The 20,170-nt window shown below is 35.6% G+C and overlaps 1 protein-coding gene across 1 annotated transcript in view; it reads right to left on the reverse strand.

The window, feature by feature from the left end:
• Positions 1–4,545: 4,545 nt before the first annotated feature.
• Positions 4,546–20,170, reverse strand: part of LOC149415134 (uncharacterized) — a 44,265-nt gene continuing 28,640 nt past the window's right edge. The window contains exons 3-5 of the mRNA XM_089643281.1: positions 13,723–13,898; positions 5,668–5,811; positions 4,546–5,572 (exon numbers count right to left, since the gene is read on the reverse strand). Coding sequence (XP_089499407.1) covers positions 4,941–5,572; positions 5,668–5,811; positions 13,723–13,898 — 952 coding nt within the window. The 3' untranslated portion in view covers positions 4,546–4,940. The remainder of the gene's footprint in view (positions 5,573–5,667; positions 5,812–13,722; positions 13,899–20,170) is intronic.

The following is a 20,170-nucleotide window of genomic DNA, read 5'->3' on the forward strand; positions in this document are numbered from 1 at the left end:
TTAATCATTACAAGAAACTTACGTCGGGAGAGATGGTAAAAGATACATTATGATAAAATTTGATTTAATCAATGTTCAAAACTTCTCTTATAAAATGACTTACACAAATCTCACCCCATGAACCCGGGCACCCCTGCTAAGTCACGAAACGTAGTAAATGATGCATTAAAGTTACATTTTTGTTTAATCAAGTTCAAAAGGTTTTTTAAGCATGGATTTGACGTTTGCGAAAGTTCCATTTCAATATAAATACGCGTGAGGCAGTCTATCCTCTTTAAGTACAGAGTCATTTTCATAGAATATGGATGTTCTAACGGAATCTAAAAAGTACCACAACGCGCGCGAAATTGGCGGTTACAAGTTACAACACATACAAGCGGTCAAGTTTGTCTGAAATATATAGATCAACAAAATAAATCGTGTAAAATGTATATGCGACCGAAAAATGGGCGTGGCTTACAGCTAAATCTCGATGACACAAGTTGATCTGTAAGGATTTACATATGTATGCCAGCTTGGGTAATGGATCAACATATCCGGGGTGGATCAACAAATGCAAACGGATCAACATATACCTGGCGTACCGTCGCGCGAGATCAACATAGTACGAGAGGGGATAAATATATATATATATATATATATATATATATATATATATATATATATATATATATATATATATAAGTACACATATCTCGATTGTCAAAATATGTTAAATAAGTTTACATATATTAATAAATAATTATAAAATATATGATTCTACATAGTCTTGAATATTAATAAATACATATTTTCTTTTTCAATAATATAGATATGTCCTCGGGTAGGTATTAAAAATCGCTACCATTTCGATGCTTCGATTAATAAATAAAATACATATATATAAATACATTACTCATATATATATTCTTTATATACAATATATTATTTTATATTCATATATATATATATAAATACACAATATACATATTTTAATGCGTAATTCCTCTTGTTGTTTTAATAATTTAATTGGGATACCATAATCAGCTGTATCTCCTCACTCCAAGGGCCTGAAAATTGTTTATAAAAGGAAAACTCACCCCCTTCAAGATTTTTCCGGTTGGGATGTACACAACAAATCTTGTCAAAGAAATCCTACCTAATTAACTGTATTTTTCAACTAATTTCAAAATTAGTCTTTTCGACTATTTATTCCTATTTTAATATTTTATTCTTGCTTAATTCATATAAATTAGCTGATATTTAATATTTTGTGATATAGATGTGCCGGAAAATTATAAATTATTTAGGTCGAACTATTTTTGTTATTTTCACTCCTTTTTAATTTTTTTATATAAATTTATAAGAAAATTCATTCCGAATTGCGCAAACTTTTAATTATTTCGATTCTGAATAAATTAAATATCTGTTAAAACTTTTTTCTAAATTGCACTGGTTTTACTAATATTTTAACCTATCCACAATTATTTTTTTTTTCGAACTGTTACTTTTAGAACAAAGGTTTGAGCGTTTATTATTATTGAATCCCTTTTTTTTTTGTTTTTGTGTTTCTTTTAAATTAAGATGTAAGTATTTACTATTAATTATTTTTAAACAAAATTGATGCTAAATTATAATCTATTTTTAAATATCAATTCGCGAACACGTTCACTCTAGATTAACGATAAAACTCTCAGTTAAATTTGAATGTTTTCTCTTTGAATGAAATAATTATTTTTAAATTTTAATAATTCACTAAACACTTTTTGCACTATTCACGTAACACTTTTAAGCACTGAGTTTAACCCTATTTATTTTTTTATTAACACTGTTTGATTAAATTAAACTGACTTATTAAAATTTCACTGATTTTAGTACTTGTACTATTCACAAATTCTCTAAGTCCAGGGACTTATTTAAAATTTAACACTTAAAGATTTTTCACTGTTAATTTTTACCAAGAAACGTAGTACTGCGGCGTATTCACCTCTTCAAAACCTCGACTGACTGTCCCAAAACTGGTGTGCATCGTATTTTATACCCCTCTCAGGTTCCAAAAGACGTATCTGAATTTCCTTTGATAAACAATTCTATCTTTTATCAACTCGCAAATCCGAACACACCTTCCCCTAATTTCGATTGTGCCTCCATAGGATCTTCTGTTGTCCGTCTCTGGGTGGCGGTTAGTTTTTTTCTCACGTCTATAATTCGCTAGGGTCCGAATCGGGTAAGTCTGCGTTAATCGCCCAAGCTTCCTTTGTCCTCTATTCATACAAAATGTAGTTAAAATCTCATGATTTTGCGTTCCTTTTTTTTTCTCAATTCGCGATAGGTCCGTCCTCAATAACATATATATAGATCTCAATTTTATTCATCTCGTGCGAAAAATGATTAAATCCATGTCGAAATCTTTACTATGCATTTTTGAATTTCGATTTGTCTAAATTCTACTTAATTTTATTGTCACCTATGTGAGCTTTTCCATTTTCACCAGTACTTTCTCTCTTTATGCCGCAGACTTGAGTTTTCCCTTATTCTTCTTGAATTTTCTTTATTCAGACGTTTTTCTACACAAATTTCTTCTTTATTCTTATGTTATTTCTCATAACTCTATAACTAATTATTTTCCAAGTCGTATTTATTTATTTCACGGATAAATTAGAATTGTATCGCTTTTCTCCACTTGGATCATTCCTTATCACCGTTCTTAACCCTTCCTTTTATCTTTTCCTCACTTTTCCCGATGTGTGTGGTCCCCAGGAAACTTTCATACTTCATTTATTATTAATTAATATATAATTTTCCACACTTCTATGGGAGATATACCTAATTAGACTCTGGGATATCTGTCATTTTTATTGTTTTATTCAATCTCCGCCCAATTTTCTATCTTTGTCATACAAAATATCACATAAGTCATACGTCTGGACATCTGTTTACGTCTCCAATTTATGTACTACGGCCGTAAATTTAATTTAATTTTAGAGCCATTAGTTTTAATCTCTTTTGCTTTATCTAAACATCCCATAAGCCCTACGTTAAATTTTATTGGTTTTCTAATCGTTTATTACCTTAACGTAAATAAGAATCTTGTTCGAATTTCGATTGTTTATCCTTTAAAATACACATGAGACTGTCAACCTTTTATCTCATGTCACTTCTCCTGCAGTCTTGTGTAACTCTAATATCTATCTACCCTGATAATCATGTAAAATGCCTACGTTTCCTGAATTTAATCTATCGCTATATGTTTAGCTTTATTGCCTTCTTATGGTACCCTATTTTCATGTCCCTAGGACCTTTGTAGCAGCTCAAAATCTCTGTATTTTCCCTCCGTTCAGTCGCTGCACTTTTCTAAAATGTCTATTTTTTTCGCGAGATTTTCATTCAAAATTGATTTACCAATATGTCCGCTTCATCTTAAATTGATAACGATTAGTTTCCATTGTTTCCAACACTCTCACCTCTCTTTAGTACGATTTTTATCGAACTTGACACCCTATCTCTATCATAAATAATTGCACTACAGTTGAAAATTCTGCCAGCAACTTTCTTTCGTTTTACCGTCATTCTTTTATACTATCACGTTTATAATTTTTTCCATCGCATTTTCGTGTGTGTGCTTTACAACATGTAAAAACTTCAAAGCACTCGATTCCTATGGTTCGCTATCTCATAAATGTCTCAGTTATTGTAAACATTCCCAGGATTCGTTCCCTTGAACGTCGATTGTTTATACTATAGTGCGTTCGCCTCTAATTTCTGTGGGAATGGAAATGTAATTAATTATCTATTTTAATGTCGGGTCCAAAGTTCATTCCTTTGTCTTTCGTAGACACACGCCTTTCCGTTCACTGATTGGTTACTCAAAATTTTATAGCTTTTTGTTCAGATCTATTGGTTGACAAAATTCAATGTTTATTTTTAGGCCTAGACAGGGGATTCCTTTCTCGTGCTAGACGATTTTACGACCTCTCTGCTTTCGTCCCAGAACCTCGATTTAATTCCGACTATTACAGGTGCCTACTGCAAACAAACTGAATCAATTTTTAAATCAACAGATGTAGCTAGAATGACGGTTTTCATAAATAAATTGCATATTTTTAGCAGCTATGGTTTATCTGTTTTTCACTGTGATTTAAGCCTTTCATCACAAGGTCAGAAGGTTATGAGTAGAGATTTTAGATCTCAAGGGAATAGGTTATGGGTCCCTGGCAAAATTGTTGATTGGGCAAAAAAATATATTTTATTAAGATTAATATAGTTTGGAAAAGACACTTAGACCAAATAAAGAAATTGCATGTTTCTTGGCAGGAAGAAAAATGCCCGAGTTCAAACGCGTCTGATACAGGTACACTGTCAGCGGACGAGTTGAACCTTTCAGGGATGTTACGCAATAGGAGTGTCTCTAATTCTTGCTCCCCATGTTTCATATCCAACCCGTGGCAAGGACGTCTGCGGCCGAGGTGATCGGCTGTCCATAGATCCGGAAGAGGTGAAGGGAGAGGAGAGGAGAAGATAAGAAAAAAGAAAGGGACATCCAAGAAAAAGTTATTGTGTGTTTTATTGTATAATTTTATCTTATTAGTTTGTACATGAAATATGTAGCTAGGGAGAGGAAGTTAAATTAAGTAGGGGAGGATGTGAGAAAGGTTTTAGAGTCCGCTTTGACTTCCGTAATATATGTGATAGAGACAGAAGATGAGGGAGATAGAAGTACCTATATAAAACCCTGTAGTAGGTAGTTTAGCTCTCTCTGTCGACAGCTCTAGTTAGATACTAAACTCAGTAAAATACTCGTTGTTACAATATAACATTAACAGAATCAAACCGTGTACCATTAATACAAATATATCTGTGAATCTCGGCCAGAAGATTAACAGTTTTAGACCAGTATGGGTGCGTAAGTGCACTGTTAAGCTTGACTTGCTTGAGCAAGATTAGCTACAGTAGCAACATGATTAAGGTTTAAGTCGAGTATGAGTGCGTAAGTGCCTTGCTAAACTTGATTTGAATGAACAGGAGAAGTTACAATGGGAACATGGATAAGGTTTTAGACCAGTATGGGTGCGTACGTGCTCTGTTAAGTATGACTTACTTGAGCAAGAGTAGCTACAGTAGGAACATGAATAAGGCTTTAGTCCAGTATGGGTGGATAAGTGCTTTGCTAAATTTGTTTTTTGTGAACAGGAGAAGTTACAATGGGAACATGAATAAGGTTTTTCTTTAGTGTGGCTGCGTAAGTGTTTTGTTAAATATGATTGATCTGAACAGGAGTAAACACAGTGGGAACATGAATAAGGTTTTTCTCCAGTATGGGTAAGAATGTGAGTTTTTAAACTTCCCCTTCGAGAACATGAATAGCTGCAGTAGGAACATGAATAAGGTTTTAGTCCAGAATGAGTGCGTAGGTGCCTTGCTAAACTTGATTTGAATGACAAGGAGAAGTTACAATGGGAACAAGGATAACGTTTTAGACCAGTATGGGTGCGTAAGTGCACTGTTAAGTAAGACTTGCTTGAGCAAGAGTAGTTACAATGTGAACATGAATACGATCTTCCTTCAGGTTGCATCTTTAGGTCCGTTATCATATCTGAAAAAATATCAAATGAAGCTCAATACTTAGATATCTATAATTATACCAGAAAATTATTAAAAAAAATTCGGACAAACACAAATCGATCGTACCTGATGCTCTTTCAGAGCGTTCCAAGGATTCCTTTTTAATGTCCTGTAGATCTATGTCTATCACTGTATAAGGAATTTCTCCTCCATCGTCATCTCGGGATCCTGGTTCTGCCTTGATGGGTGCAGTCTCCACATTAATGCTACCTGAAATAATAAAACGTTTATGCGAGTAAAAAAATGATAAATTTACATTAAAAATTCGTCGTGGGTCGGTGCTATTAAATGAATATTATTTAGATTTAGTGGTGAATTTGTTAAATTCTTTAACAAAATTCCTGCTGATAAGCTACATGCGATTGGTTAGCGGGAACAAATTTCCATAAAATCAAAATATCTAATATAGAAAAGGTACATCATACCAGGGGCGATATGATATACCTTTAGGTGCGGGACAGCTATCCCCGCCCCCCAAAGTAGTCAAATTAACGGTTAAAAAATAAATCCTTCGGTTAAGAATTGGTGACCAAATTACAAATCAGGTATTTTTATTTCGAAGGAAGTGAAAATTTTAAAACTGCTGGAATACACTGTTATTCAGTATCAGTTAAAAACAATTCTGTAAAAAGGTATATTCTTAGGAATTCCTTCATTACTGATTAATGATTACCCAGAAGATCCTTTTTGAGGGTGGATAAAAAGATCTGAAAATAATTTTAACTATTAAAACTAACTATAACAATAGAACACATGAGCGGTCGGTGGCTTAGTTGATATCTCGTTTGGGTTTCACCCAGGCATAGTGTGTACAATTCCCTCAAAAAAGAATGTGAAGTCAGAAAACTAAATGCATTATACTTCTACCATGCAATATATGAAATTTTCAAAGATAATCAAGATAAATTAGCACCATTTATAAATATTAGAAAACTCATAGAAATTTCAATCCCTCAAACTCGAAAATGAAAATCACAATGCAGCACTTGAACTTGTAGTAAAATAGTTAAATTCATTATTATTAATTACATTAATATTAAAAATATAAATAAAAATACGGATTTTTTTATCGTTATCTTTAAAAACCCACAGAAAATATAATCTGAATACATTGTGCTCGGGCCAGTTATTGTTGCAAAGTATTTGGTTCTGTTGTTTCCCACCCGCGTTCCGCGCCTTTTACCTACATCAAGTCAGTTGTTAAAGTATCGCGCCGCCCGCAAGGTTCAACCGACCTTATCGCTTCCGCATAACGTATATTGAATTATTAAAACCACCGCGCCGCGCTGTAAACAAATCCAATATCACTATTCCCTTTCCTTGACCTCCTCCAATACTAACAATTACCCCTACCGGTGATTAAAGCAGAGCAAAGTGGAAGGTGCCGACAGCAGATATTGGTAAGTCAATCAAACAATATCACAAAAAACCGCAAATTACAGTCCATTCACGCCGCAACATTTGGTCACTTCGAGCCGCATTATTTAAATAGACAATTACATTTGGTCATTTGAGCCGCATTATTTAAATGTAGTTTTGTTCCTATTCAATCGCATTCATTTGTGCAAGGATTCAGTTAGCAACACTCGTCCGCTATTTGAAATTACATGCCTAGGTATAGGTACTCTTTGATATTTTGGGTAATTAGATTATTTATCGATGTTGTTGTAGCAAATTTATTCAGTGCAAATCGCAAAGATATTACAGCGTAATATATATTCGTCTATGTGTATTAATGCCAACCTAAGTACGTACGTAAACATCGCTTTGAGGTATCGGCCAATATATTTAATTATTTGATAAATTACTTCTCCACTATAATTCGTCGCTACAAATTGTCGCCCAGTACACTTGTGGTTCTTGTGCATTATTTTATAAATAATTAAACTTTTAGTTTGCAAATAATTCTAAAAATGGAAGACAAACAAAAAAGACAATTAGTTTTACTAAAAGGTAAAAGAGATATTATTCTAAAAAGGGTCCAAAATTTAGTTTCGCTTGCAAATAATTTGCCAATCAATTTCGAAGCGTCACGCTCAGGTGAAGCGTTTATGTCCGAATCTGAAAGTATTTTAGAAATTAAAAATAAATTTGAATTAATTATTGATCAAATTAACGAGAATATTCTTACGTCAGACCCGAATTCTGAACCAGATTATTCAAGCTGGGAACAGTTTGAAGAATTATACACACGTATTATTCGCGCACGACATAATTTAAAACCAAATTTAGCTACAAAACCGCAAACATCTACATCTGCGTGTGCTGCTACGAGTAATAATAATAATTTTATTAAGTTACCCGCTATAGAATTACCTACGTTTGATGGACGGATGGAAAATTGGCACCTATTTTATGAAACATTCAAAACAAATGTTCATTTAAATTCACAACTATCTGATTCGCAACGCGTACAATATTTAATTGGAAAATTAACTGGAACCGCGAAAAATGTTACGTCAGGTTTAGTGCCAACTGGAGACACATATAAAATAATCTGGGATACGCTAGTCAATAAATATCAAGATAAGCGATCTCTTGCCACTTATTACCTGAATAACATATTTCATTCAAAAACCGTAGCTCACAACGCAAACAGTTTGACAGTTTTTATAGAAAAATATTCAGCATCTATCGCCGCACTAAAACAATTGGGAATAGAAGACCTTTCGGATTTTATATTACTACAATGCGCTTTGCAGAAATTAGAGTCGCAAACTGCACAAGCTATTGAGCTCTCAGTTCGAGAAATTGAGGTTCCCACCGGCAAGCAATTGGTGTCGTTTGTGCAAGATCAGGTCAAAATTCTGCAACGAACTTCAACAACTCGTGGACCTAACACCGCCAACACACATTCAACCAGTTCCGGTGGAACTGGACGCACAGCTCAAACCCGCACACATCATACTTACACGAGTACGCAATCAAAATGCCTTTATTGTCAAAATGAGAACCACACGCAACTGTACACTTGTACACAATTTTTAAAATTATCACCAAAGGAAAGGTTTTCCTTCGCAAAGGAAAAATCTTTGTGTTTTAATTGCTTGAGCCCGCAACATACATCTACAAAATGTAAATCAAAAGGCACTTGTCATAAGTGTCATGGCAAGCACCATACTTTTCTTCATTTTGATAAACCCAGTCAAGCAAACGCCTCCACATCCAATGGAGAAACTCAACCTAACGATGCAGAACCGCCGATATGTACTATGTCAGCAACCACGCGACAAGGGGCAACCACTGAAGTTCTTGCTACCGCCAAAGTTAACACTGTTGATCGAAACGGTGAAGAGAATACCGTCCGCTGTCTTCTAGACCCAGGCTCACAAAAGCATTACATAACTTCACAATGTTGTGAAAAATTAGGCCTGACAGTCAGTTCAGGAACGCGCTTCGCAGTCCAGGGTTTAGGTGGCAAAACGCAATCAATAAGAGGAAGTGTCACATTGACAATTCAATCTAGGATTGATCCCTACTTCAAATACTCCATAACCGCTCTAGTTTTAGAAAAAATTACCGCTCATTTACCTACTTGCAAGGTGGACTTGACGTCATATAAATTTATAAATGTTCCGCTGGCAGACGACACCTGGGCAATGCCAGGCCCAATCGATTTGCTAATTGGCGTCAGTCTGTTCTCTCAACTGTTGCTACCAAATAAGATAATCACCCCCGGTTTTCCAGTCGCGATTCAAACCACATTAGGTTATGTTTTTATGGGTGACGCCCCAGTAAATTCTCAACCAAACACCGCATTCACTTTCTGCGCTACGCACGAAATTGAGAACTTAATGCAAAAATTCTGGGAAATCGAAGATATTGGTTCGGAACCAGTTCACAGCCTCGAAGAAAAAGAAGCTGAAGACATTTTTAAAGGCACCACAACTCGCCTCGAGGACGGTTCTTATGAAGTGGCTTTGCCATTCAAAAGCAACCCTTGTGACTTAGGTGATTCATTGCAAGCTGCGCAAAATCGGTTTTACGCACTAGAAAGAAAATTTAACCATCTGCCAGAACTAAAACCGCTTTATGATGAAGTAATAAGAGAACATATTCATAAAGGTTATCTGTCCCAGGTGGAAGCCTTACCGTCAGAAAACGCATACTACATCCCGCATCACGCAGTTAGGCGTGAAGATAAAATGACAACAAAGGTGAGAGTGGTTCTGGACGCAAGCGCAAAGACAAAAACTGGTTTATCTTTGAACGATATTTTACACACGGGACCAAGCCTACAGAATGATTTATTTTGCATTCTTCTGAATTTACGCCTTTTTCCTATCGCAATATCCGCAGACGTTCGTCAAATGTATTTATGTATAAATGTTCGCAAAGAAGATCGTCGTTATCAACGAATTTTATATAGATTCGATCCGCAAAAGCCGCTTCAGGCTTACCAATACAATCGCGTAACATTCGGTCTTAAATGTAGTCCGTTCTTAGCCCTTCGAGCAATCAAACAATTAATGTTAGATGAAGGCGCTCGCTTCCCTCTTGCAAGGGATATTATTAATAGAGATGTTTATGTAGACGACATCGCTAGCTCTGCTTTAAATGAGCAAGAAGCTATCCGCGCGGCTGAAGAGTTGATTGAGCTTTTCCAGTCAGGAGGTTTTCAACTCAAGTGGGCATCCAATTCCAGCACAGTTTTAGGAAACGTTCCATTGGAACTTCGCCTGTCGCAAAGTGTAACTTTCGATAGTGATGCATCGTTAAAAATCCTTGGGCTACGATGGCATCCTTCGGATGACATTTTCGCATTTGAAGTTACTCCAGATAATCGAACTTGTACGAAACGCAATATTTTATCATCTGTCGCTAGACTCTTTGACGTGATGGGTCTAGTAGCACCTATAATTGTACAAGCCAAGCTTCTAATAAAGGAGCTGTGGAATTTAAAAATCGATTGGGACGAGATCCCACCCGCAAGGATATCACATCAGTGGCAGCAGTTCAACGCGGAATTGCCGTCAATATCGTCGATTCGTATTCCACGTCATATAGGAGTCACGGAAGGATGCACGTTAATACTTGTTGGATTTGCGGATGCAAGCGAAAAGGCATATGGAGGAGTGGTATACGCTCATGTGACCACTCCTGATAACCGAATTAAGGTTCAATTAGTTTGCGCAAAATCAAAGGTAGCACCGCTAAAAATTGTCTCCCTAGCACGCCTAGAATTATGCGCTGCATTATTGTTATCGCACCTGTTAAAAAGGGTAATTGATAATTACTCCGCGAGGTTTACTATTCATTCAACATTTGCCTTTTCTGATTCGACTGTAACTTTAAGTTGGATTCATTCATCACCTCACCGCTGGCAAACCTTTGTTGCCAATCGCGTAGCAAAAATACACGAAAATTTAAACAGTAGTCATTTTTATCATGTCGCAGGTGCTGATAACCCTAGCGACTGCCTGTCAAGAGGTATGCTACCATCGCAATTGATAGCAAATGACATTTGGTGGAATGGTCCAAAATGGCTTTGCCAGCCGCATTTCGAGTGGCCTATTTCACCATTTAAGCACGCAAATTCAGAACAGTTACCGGAATTGAAACCCAATCAGTATGAACAGCCAACTACTTTTGGCTTGTGCTCTCGTGTAGCTGATCCACCCGAAATGAAACCTAAAACCGATAATCGCCTCAAGACAATCGTGTCACCTTTATTATGCACATTGGCTTCTCGCATTCATTCGTGGTCGAAATTAATTCGAATTGTCATTTACGTGTTTCGCTTCATTAGGAAATTGCCGCGTAAATTTGAGTTAAGCCATATTGACATTGCAGAAACCGCTATTATAAAGGCAGTTCAGCAAGTACATTTTTCCGATGATATGAAGTCAGTGAACGATGGCAAGAAAGTACGGCAAGTTCTTGCTAAATTAAATCCATTTATTCAGGACGGTCTCCTAAGAGTAGGAGGCAGATTGAGAAACGCCGAACTCGAATTTTGATAGTCGTCATCCTATTTTATTACCCGCTCATGATCATATAGTTGATTTAATAGTAGATTATTACCACACTAAGAACTTGCATACGGGACCCACCTTACTTATGTCTCTGTTGAGGCAAAGGTTTTGGATACTTTCTTCGCGCAATTTGATTCGGAAACGCGTGCATCAGTGCAATACATGCTTTAGAGTCAATCCCAAACCGCAATTCCCAATAATGGGAGATTTACCCGCTTGCCGCGTCCGCGAAGCTAAGGCCTTTCTGCACACGGGGGTCGACTACGCTGGGCCGCTTCAAATAATCCCGCATAGACGTCGGGGTGTTAGAAGCCAAAAGGCATACATTTGCTTATTTATCTGTCTGGTGACCCGCGCGGTTCACATTGAACTCGCTTCAGACCTCTCGACCGAAGTCTTTCTCAACGCGTTCAAACGTTTTCTATCCCGTCGAGGGCCTGTAAATGTAATGTATTCTGATAATGGGACAGATTTCGTAGGAGCTAAATCGCATTTGAAGGCTTTATTCGAACTTTTAGAGTCACCGGACTACAAGAAAGAATTCTCAGAAAATTTGTTGGAAAACCGTATCGAGTGGAAGATGAATCCTCCACAAGCACCCCACTTCGGTGGGATCTGGGAGAGTAACATTAAGTGCATTAAATGTTACTTAAATAAAGTTGTGGGTACATCTCTTCTCACATACGAAGAGATGCAAACGGTTCTTCATCAGATTGAAGCTATTCTAAATTCACGCCCATTATCAGTGCTCAGCGTTACCGATGTTTCGGCTCCATTGCCTTTAACACCCGCGCATTTTTTAACGCTCACTCCATTACAATCTTTACCCGCTGCTGATTTGTCAGATGCGCCAGTAAATTTGCTGCAACGAAAACATCTTGTCGATCGTCTCGTCCAGACTTTCTGGAATCGATGGCGAATGGAGTATCTGAACACGCTGCAATCGCGTCAGAAATGGAATACAAATTCGAATCCAATAACGAAAGGCACCGTGGTAATAATTAAGAGTGACAATATCGCACCACTACAATGGCCTATTGGCGTAGTGGTAAACGTCCACCCCGGCGTAGATATGGTGATCCGCGTTGCGGACGTTAAGACTAACTCCGGAACATATCGCAGGGCAGTCGTTAAACTCTGTCCCCTGCCTACACAATAACTTTAACGTTATCTAAGATTTAGTTAGTTAATTTAGATCTACCACAAGTTTAATATTGTTATCTTAGATTTAGTTAATTTATAATTTAGTTCTACCGCGGGTTCAGTGTTGTTTATTGAATCCTTTCATAACGTGTTTCTTTTGTTGTATTAGTGACTTTGACCATTGGTCAAGGCGGGGGGCATGCTCGGGCCAGTTATTGTTGCAAAGTATTTGGTTCTGTTGTTTCCCACCCGCGTTCCGCGCCTTTTACCTACATCAAGTCAGTTGTTAAAGTATCGCGCCGCCCGCAAGGTTCAACCGACCTTATCGCTTCCGCATAACCTATATTGAATTATAAAAACCACCGCGCCGCGCTGTAAACAAATCCAATATCACTATTCCTTTTCCTTGACCTCCTCCAATACTAACAATTACCCCTACCGGTGATTAAAGCAGAGCAAAGTGGAAGGTGCCGACAGCAGATATTGGTAAGTCAATCAAACAATATCACAAAAAACCGCAAATTACAGTCCATTCACGCCGCAACACATTGACTTAAAATAACGAACAAAATAACATATTCCCTATACACAAAAGCCTGGGTTTATTATGATGGTACATGTTAAATGATTACTTAATTTTCTGTTAAATTTTGTAACATATTTAAATTTTGAACTGTTTGAGGTCATAACAAGTTAACAAATTTCTGAGTTCGTTAAATTCATGTAAAGCAAAATAGCGAAAGTACCGATTGACGAAAAGAATGGTTAAGTGGTTAAGTGGTTAATGGTTAATGGTTAAGAATGATTAATAAGTGATTTACCATCGGTTGTACTTACACGCTTGTACAAAGTTCTTATTTTGTCAGTGCCATGTGAAGCAATATTTCAATTAAAAGGTAAAATCAAAAATACCGACGAACGACAAGAATGGAAGTAGAAAACAAGCAGCTGTTCTGACTGCGTCCATCTGAAACACCTTTGTGATATACGCAATTCAACTTACTAGTTGGCTGAACACTCTCGGCAAACTGCAAACATTTCTTCTTCACATCTTGAAGGTCTATTGGTATATCTGTATACGCCATTTCGCATTCGCCTTCTTCCTGCGACCATGGTTCAGTCTTGATGGAAACACTCTCTGTGTTGGGAAGATCCATGGCACTGCTGTGATAGCGTCCTCTTTTGTGATGGTAATTGTTATCAGCTGAAAATAAACAAGACCTGAAAAAACATTTATACACAAACATTTTATATAAAATAAAACGTATTCGACCCAAAATAAAATACTAATTTTTTAACGTAAAATTATTTAACTGTTAATTACCTAACTAATGTTATTGCTTTTGACTATCTTAACAATTTTTTTAAAATGTCCACTCTCGATGTGTATTTACATCATGTAGCTCGTAAACCTAATGAATTTCTGCCCGTTATTTGTGGGTAAAGCCAGGTTTTGTGACACTAATTAAAATTATGAATAAATTAACACAATGTTAAAAGGAAGTCTTGGGAAAAATACGCACTGAATAAAGATGTTCTTTTGAAGTAAGTCTTATTAAATGCACACTAGAAGACACACTACGTTAACAAGTTCTGATTAATGAAACATTTAATGTTAAACACTGCTAGATTTAATACATTTTCAGATCCTTTGCGAATAAAATAAAAGTAATTGACACAAAGCGCGGCAATAAATAGACTGACAGAACGGCAGCCTTTGGGACCAAGACGGTAGATTTAGCAAGAGCGCAAAATAATGATCCCAGTCCCACACGACGGACCAATTTTACGTTTTTGACTGAAAAGAACAATTAGTAGTGTGAATTTCGAAAAAAGCTTTACATCTCTTTTACTAGTACCATCACGTAGAATCACCTCGCGAAGTTATTGAACTTTACCCCCAGACAACCTGTATATCAACCACAAACCTTTAGCTAGGTCTATAGGAACCTTAAATTAAGAGATGAAAGTATTAATTAACCGATAATTTCAGACTTGACTGTGAAGATTGTTTATAACGCGAATAAAAATAATAATATCACTTATCACGCATGTGACAGCGGCTGTAAGTTAACAATAAACAAACTTATGTACCCTCGTCCGTCACGACACGTGTTAGTGTTGCCAGTGTTGGGTAACTCAATATGTTATAATACGAATGATGTAAAAAATGATCAATCAAATGTTAAGCGATTTATTCCTACAATAAACAAGTACTAATTAAGGAGTTGACGATACTTCGTCAATGTTACTAGAAGAACCTACTTACGCCGAACCTACTTACGCCAAGGCGTAAGTAGGTTCGGCTTAAGTGCGGCGGTCACTTCCAAAGCGTTGAAGAAACGTCAATAGAAAATTATAAACTCGCCAATAATAAAAAAAAAATGATTAAAATGTGTTGGTTACTGAAATAATCTCAAGTGCTATAAATTTGACACCGTTATCGTCTTGTTCACACGCAATTACTTTAGTAAGACGAGGCAATAATTACTGGCGACAATAAACCTCAGGAGACAGAGACGCCAAATCGCGCAAAATATTGACTGACTGAAATATTGTGATGATCGCTAATTCCTGTCGCAATTACAAGGATCCGGTTCCTTTGCGTATACAGTTTTAAAGAAAATCACTCACTAGATTGGTAACTCCGAGCATTTTGTGAGAAAAAAAATTGTCTACCTTTTTACCATAGATCTGCAAATATTTAGACACATTTAACATATAACCTAGACACCGTAATTTTTACAAGGATAGAGGAACAAATTAAAACGAAATGGCAGGGCCATAGACAGTTATTATTTTTTAGTTCACCGAGATAACAGAAAGAGGAAATCCAAATATATTAATTTGCACAAAACACATTTTAAATGTGAAACAAGACGGCGCGGCGAGCCGAACATTGAAGACAAACAAAAGTAGATTTGCACCTGTATTTTCGTTACAATTACGGTTCCGATGTTGTTGGAAATCCGGATATTTACCGATGTCGGGAAGATTGAACGTTGGCAGGGCGTAATTACTTCGTAATCCATCCGCCTTTTTGCTTCAGATCGAGAAATGGGAGCGACAAATACAACTCATTGGAAATAAGGAAAGAAAATACCTTGACAAAGTGCAACAAATCACAAAGAATATTTTTGATGACTCTGCAGAAAATATGAAATCTTCTGAATCAAATGATTCAACAGACCAGGACATCCCACTATCCTGTTACGAGGCACCGAAAAAAGATGATTTTGTGGTGGTCCAATTTCGAGGGAAACATATCAAATATTTTATTGGACAACTGCTAACTGACTGTGACAAAGAAAATGATGAATATGATATCAGCTACCTCAGGAAAAGTGGCAAATTTGACGGATTTTACTTTCCTCTTGAACCTGACATGGCGGGTGTGTCCTAAAATGACATATTTCTCAAATTATTGCCACGGATAAGACAAACATCAACAAAACGACAGGCCAACATTTTGTACTTTCCACAACGCATCTTAAGAATGTATAATTTCCTGGATAATTCTTCTGAATAATTATGTAGGTATGTTCCACTGTGCCCCTAGGGGTGTTCCACTTTACCCCAGACCTGGGGCACAGTGGAACAAAATTCTGATCTCGGAAAAATGCCTGTAATTATTTTACTATGAACATTTTTTCATATTTTTTGTTTTGAAATGATAAATCAAAGACTACTTAAGATTTTATTAAAGATTTTGTATTAATTGAATAGAGGTTTATTTTTCTTAAAATCTAAATACGTTTTTCGTTCCACTGTGCCCCCTCCTACCCTATATTGAAAAAATATTGGATTATTTATTCTGTTAAAATTAAAGAACTGACATTTCTTTATGTTTTTTTTTTTTTTTTTTTTTTAATTCCTTTATTTTTCCCAATTTTTACATTAATTACATACAATATTATATAAATCAATACGAATAATGGGAACCCACTAAGGCGCAGCCTGTGCGTGGGTAATATATTTAAGATATTATTTTATTGTACCTAGAAATAAACAATAATTATAATAAAAACAAGATTACATTTTGTCTAAGCGGTTTGTATAAAAAGTGTTTATAATAGTGTATAGTGAAGTTATAAGTGTTTAGTGTAATATATGGTGAATATTTTATGAGAAACATAAATTGATACAAATTAAATAAAAAAAGTTTCAACTGCTGTATCGAAAAGCCATAATTTTAATTCTTTTAAATATTGAGGAAGTTTATTAATCACTTGAATATTTTTCGGTAAAAAATTGAAAGTACGAGGTCCAATGAAACTGCAGTGTGTTTGCATTTGTTTCGTGTTCGTTTGGGGGGTATAAAATACATTATTACTTCTAATGTTGGTTCTGTTTTCATTTATTTTTGAGATGTATTTCATAGTTTGCAAAATAAATACTTTACGGAGACAGAATACTTTAGATTCTTTGTATAACTCATCTGTTGAAAATGTTCTTTTCCGACTATACATAACTTTAATGATATAATTTTGAATTATTTGTAAAGGTTTGATATGTGCACGAAGCGCACCGCCCTATCCTATTATTCCGTATATGAGTGAAGATTGCACCAAAGAAAAATAAATAATTTTCAGTTTTTCAACATTGAGCACTTCTTTTAGTCTGTAAAATGTGTATGTAAGATATCTTAATTTACAGACGGTATTATTAATTTGTGATTGCCAATTTAATTTTGTATCAATAACAATACCTAAATATTTAATATTTATTATAATAGTTATTGGGGGGTTTATTTTTACTATTTTTAGAAAAGGTTAGGTAAAATGTTTTATTATAGTTTAAGAAGAGTCTATTACTTTTTAGCCATGATGAGACATATGTAATGCATTTTGTTGCCTTCAAAAAAGTTTCAGGCCAGGATTTTCCATTCACTATTATTACTGTATCATCAGCGTAACATAAAATTTTACCAGGGATTATAACATCACACAAATCGTTTATGTATATTAGAAAGAGAATTGGGCCAAGCACAGTTCCCTGTGGTACTCCATTTTTTATTCCTGTTTCAGTACTATAAAAATCCCCTATTTTTGTTTTTTGTTTTCTGTCTTTGAGATAGCTAGTAAGAATTTTTAGCGTATCATTTTTTAAACCTATTTGATTCATTTTTTTATAAGTAGATTGTGATTTACCGTATCAAAAGCTTTTCTTAAGACTAGGAATATAGCTAAACTCTTTTTATTTTGATCAACAAATGTGTATAATTTTTTAGTCAGATCGAATATTGCATCTTCAGTGCTTAGTTTTGTTCTGAAGCCATAATGATTTTGGGACAGAATTTTGTTTTGTTCTAGGTAATTCACTATTCTATTTTTGATACATTTTTCAAATATTTTTGAGAGGTTTGAGACCAAGGAAATAGGTCTGTAGTTGTCTAATATGTGCGTTTCTCCTGATTTTTTTAGAGTCTGCTTTGACTTCCGTAGTATATATGACAGAGACAGAAGATGAGGGAGATAGAATCACCTATATAATCCGCTGTAGTAGATAGTTTGGCTCTCTCCGTCGACAGCTCTAGTTAGAAACTAAACTCTGTAAAATACTCGTTGTTACAATATAATATTATAAGAATCAAACCGTGTACTTAATACAAATATCTGTGAATCTCGGCCAGAATATTAACAATTTTAGACCAGTATGGGTGCGTAAGAGCACTGTTAAGCTTGACGAGATGGAGCAAGAGTAGCTACAATAGCAACATGATTAAGGTTTTAGTTCAGTGTGAGTGCGTAAGTGCCTTGCTAAATTTGTTTTTTGTGAAAAGGAGTAGTTACAATGGGAACATCGATAAGGTTTTAGACCAGTATGGGTGCGTAAGTGCACTGATAAGTGTGACTTGCTTGAGCAAGAGTAGCTACAGTAGGAACATGAATAAGGTTTTTCTCTGGTGTGGATGCGTAAGTGCCTTGTTAAATTTGATTTCTCTGAACAAGAGTAGTAACAGTGGGAACATGAATGAGGTTTTTCTCCAGTATGGGTAAGAATGTGAGTTTTTAAATGTCCCCTTCGAGAACATGAATAGCTGCAGTAAGAACATAAATAAGGTTTTAGACCAGTATGAGTGTGTAAGTGATCTGTTAAGCTTGACTTGCTTGAGCAAGAGTAGCTACAGTAGGAACATGAATAAGGTTTTAGTCCAGAATGGGTGCGTAAGTGCCTTGTTAAATTTGTTTTTTGTGAAGAGGAGAAGTTACAATGGGAACATGAAAAAGGTTTTTCTTTAGTGTGGCTGCGTAAGTGTTTTGTTAAATATGATTTGTCTGTACAGGAGTAGTTACAGTGGGAACATAAATGAGGTTTTTCTCCAGTATGGGTAAGAATGTGAGTTTTTAAATTTCCCTTACGAGAACATGAATAGGTGCAGTAGGAACATGAATAAGGTTTTGGTCGAGTATGAATGCGTAAGTGCCTTGCTAAACTTGATTTGAATGAACAGGAGAAGTTACAATGGGAACATGGATAAGGTTTTAGACCAGTATGGGTGCATAAGTGCTCTGTTAAGTGTGACTTACTTGAGCAAGAGTAGCTACAGTAGGAACATGAATAAGGTTTTAGTCCAGTATGGGTGCGTAAGTGCCTTGCTAAATTTGGTTTTTGTGAACATGAGAAGTTACAATGGGAACATGAATAAGGTTTTTCTTTTGTGTGGCTGCGTAAGTGCACTGTTAAGTATGACTTGCTTGAGCAATAGTAGTTACAATATGAACATGAATGCGATTTTCCTTCAGGTTGCATCTTTAGGTCCGTTATCATCTCTGAAAAAATGTCAAAAGAAGCTCAATACTTAGATATCTATAATTATATCAGAAAATTATTATAACAAATTCGGACAAACAAAAATCGATCGTACCTGATGCTCTTTCAGAGTGTTCCAGGGATTCCTTTTTAATGTCCTGCAGATCTATGTCTATCACTGTATAAGGAATTTCCCCTCCATCGTCATCTCGGGATCCTGGTTCTGTCTTGATGGGTGCAGTCTCCACATTAATGCTACCTGGAATAACACAACGACAATACATTGATAATGCCTGTTAAGACATGCTAAATTTACATTAAAAATTCGTCATGGGTCGGTGCTATTAAATGATCATTACATAGATTTAGTGTTGAATTTATTACATTCTTTAACAAAGTAACTGCTGATAAGATACTTGCGATTGGTTAGCGGGAACCAACTTCCATAAAAATCAAAATATCTAATAAAGAAAAGGTACATCATACCAGGGGCGATATGATATACCTATTCCCAACGTACACAAATTAAAAGTTAAAAAATAAAAGAAAGAAAACATTCGGTTTATAATTGACGACCAAATTACAAATCAGTTATTTTTAATATTTTTGTTTAATACATAAATAGGTATAATCTAAAGAATTCCTTCATTACTGATTAATGATTACCCAGAGGAACCTTTTCATGTGTGGATAAAAAG

Source organism: Hesperophylax consimilis, chromosome 19 (genome assembly GCF_061612785.1).
Source record: "Hesperophylax consimilis isolate HC1 chromosome 19, BYU_Hcon_1.0, whole genome shotgun sequence".
In the NCBI taxonomy this organism is placed as follows: Eukaryota; Metazoa; Arthropoda; class Insecta; order Trichoptera; family Limnephilidae; genus Hesperophylax; species Hesperophylax consimilis.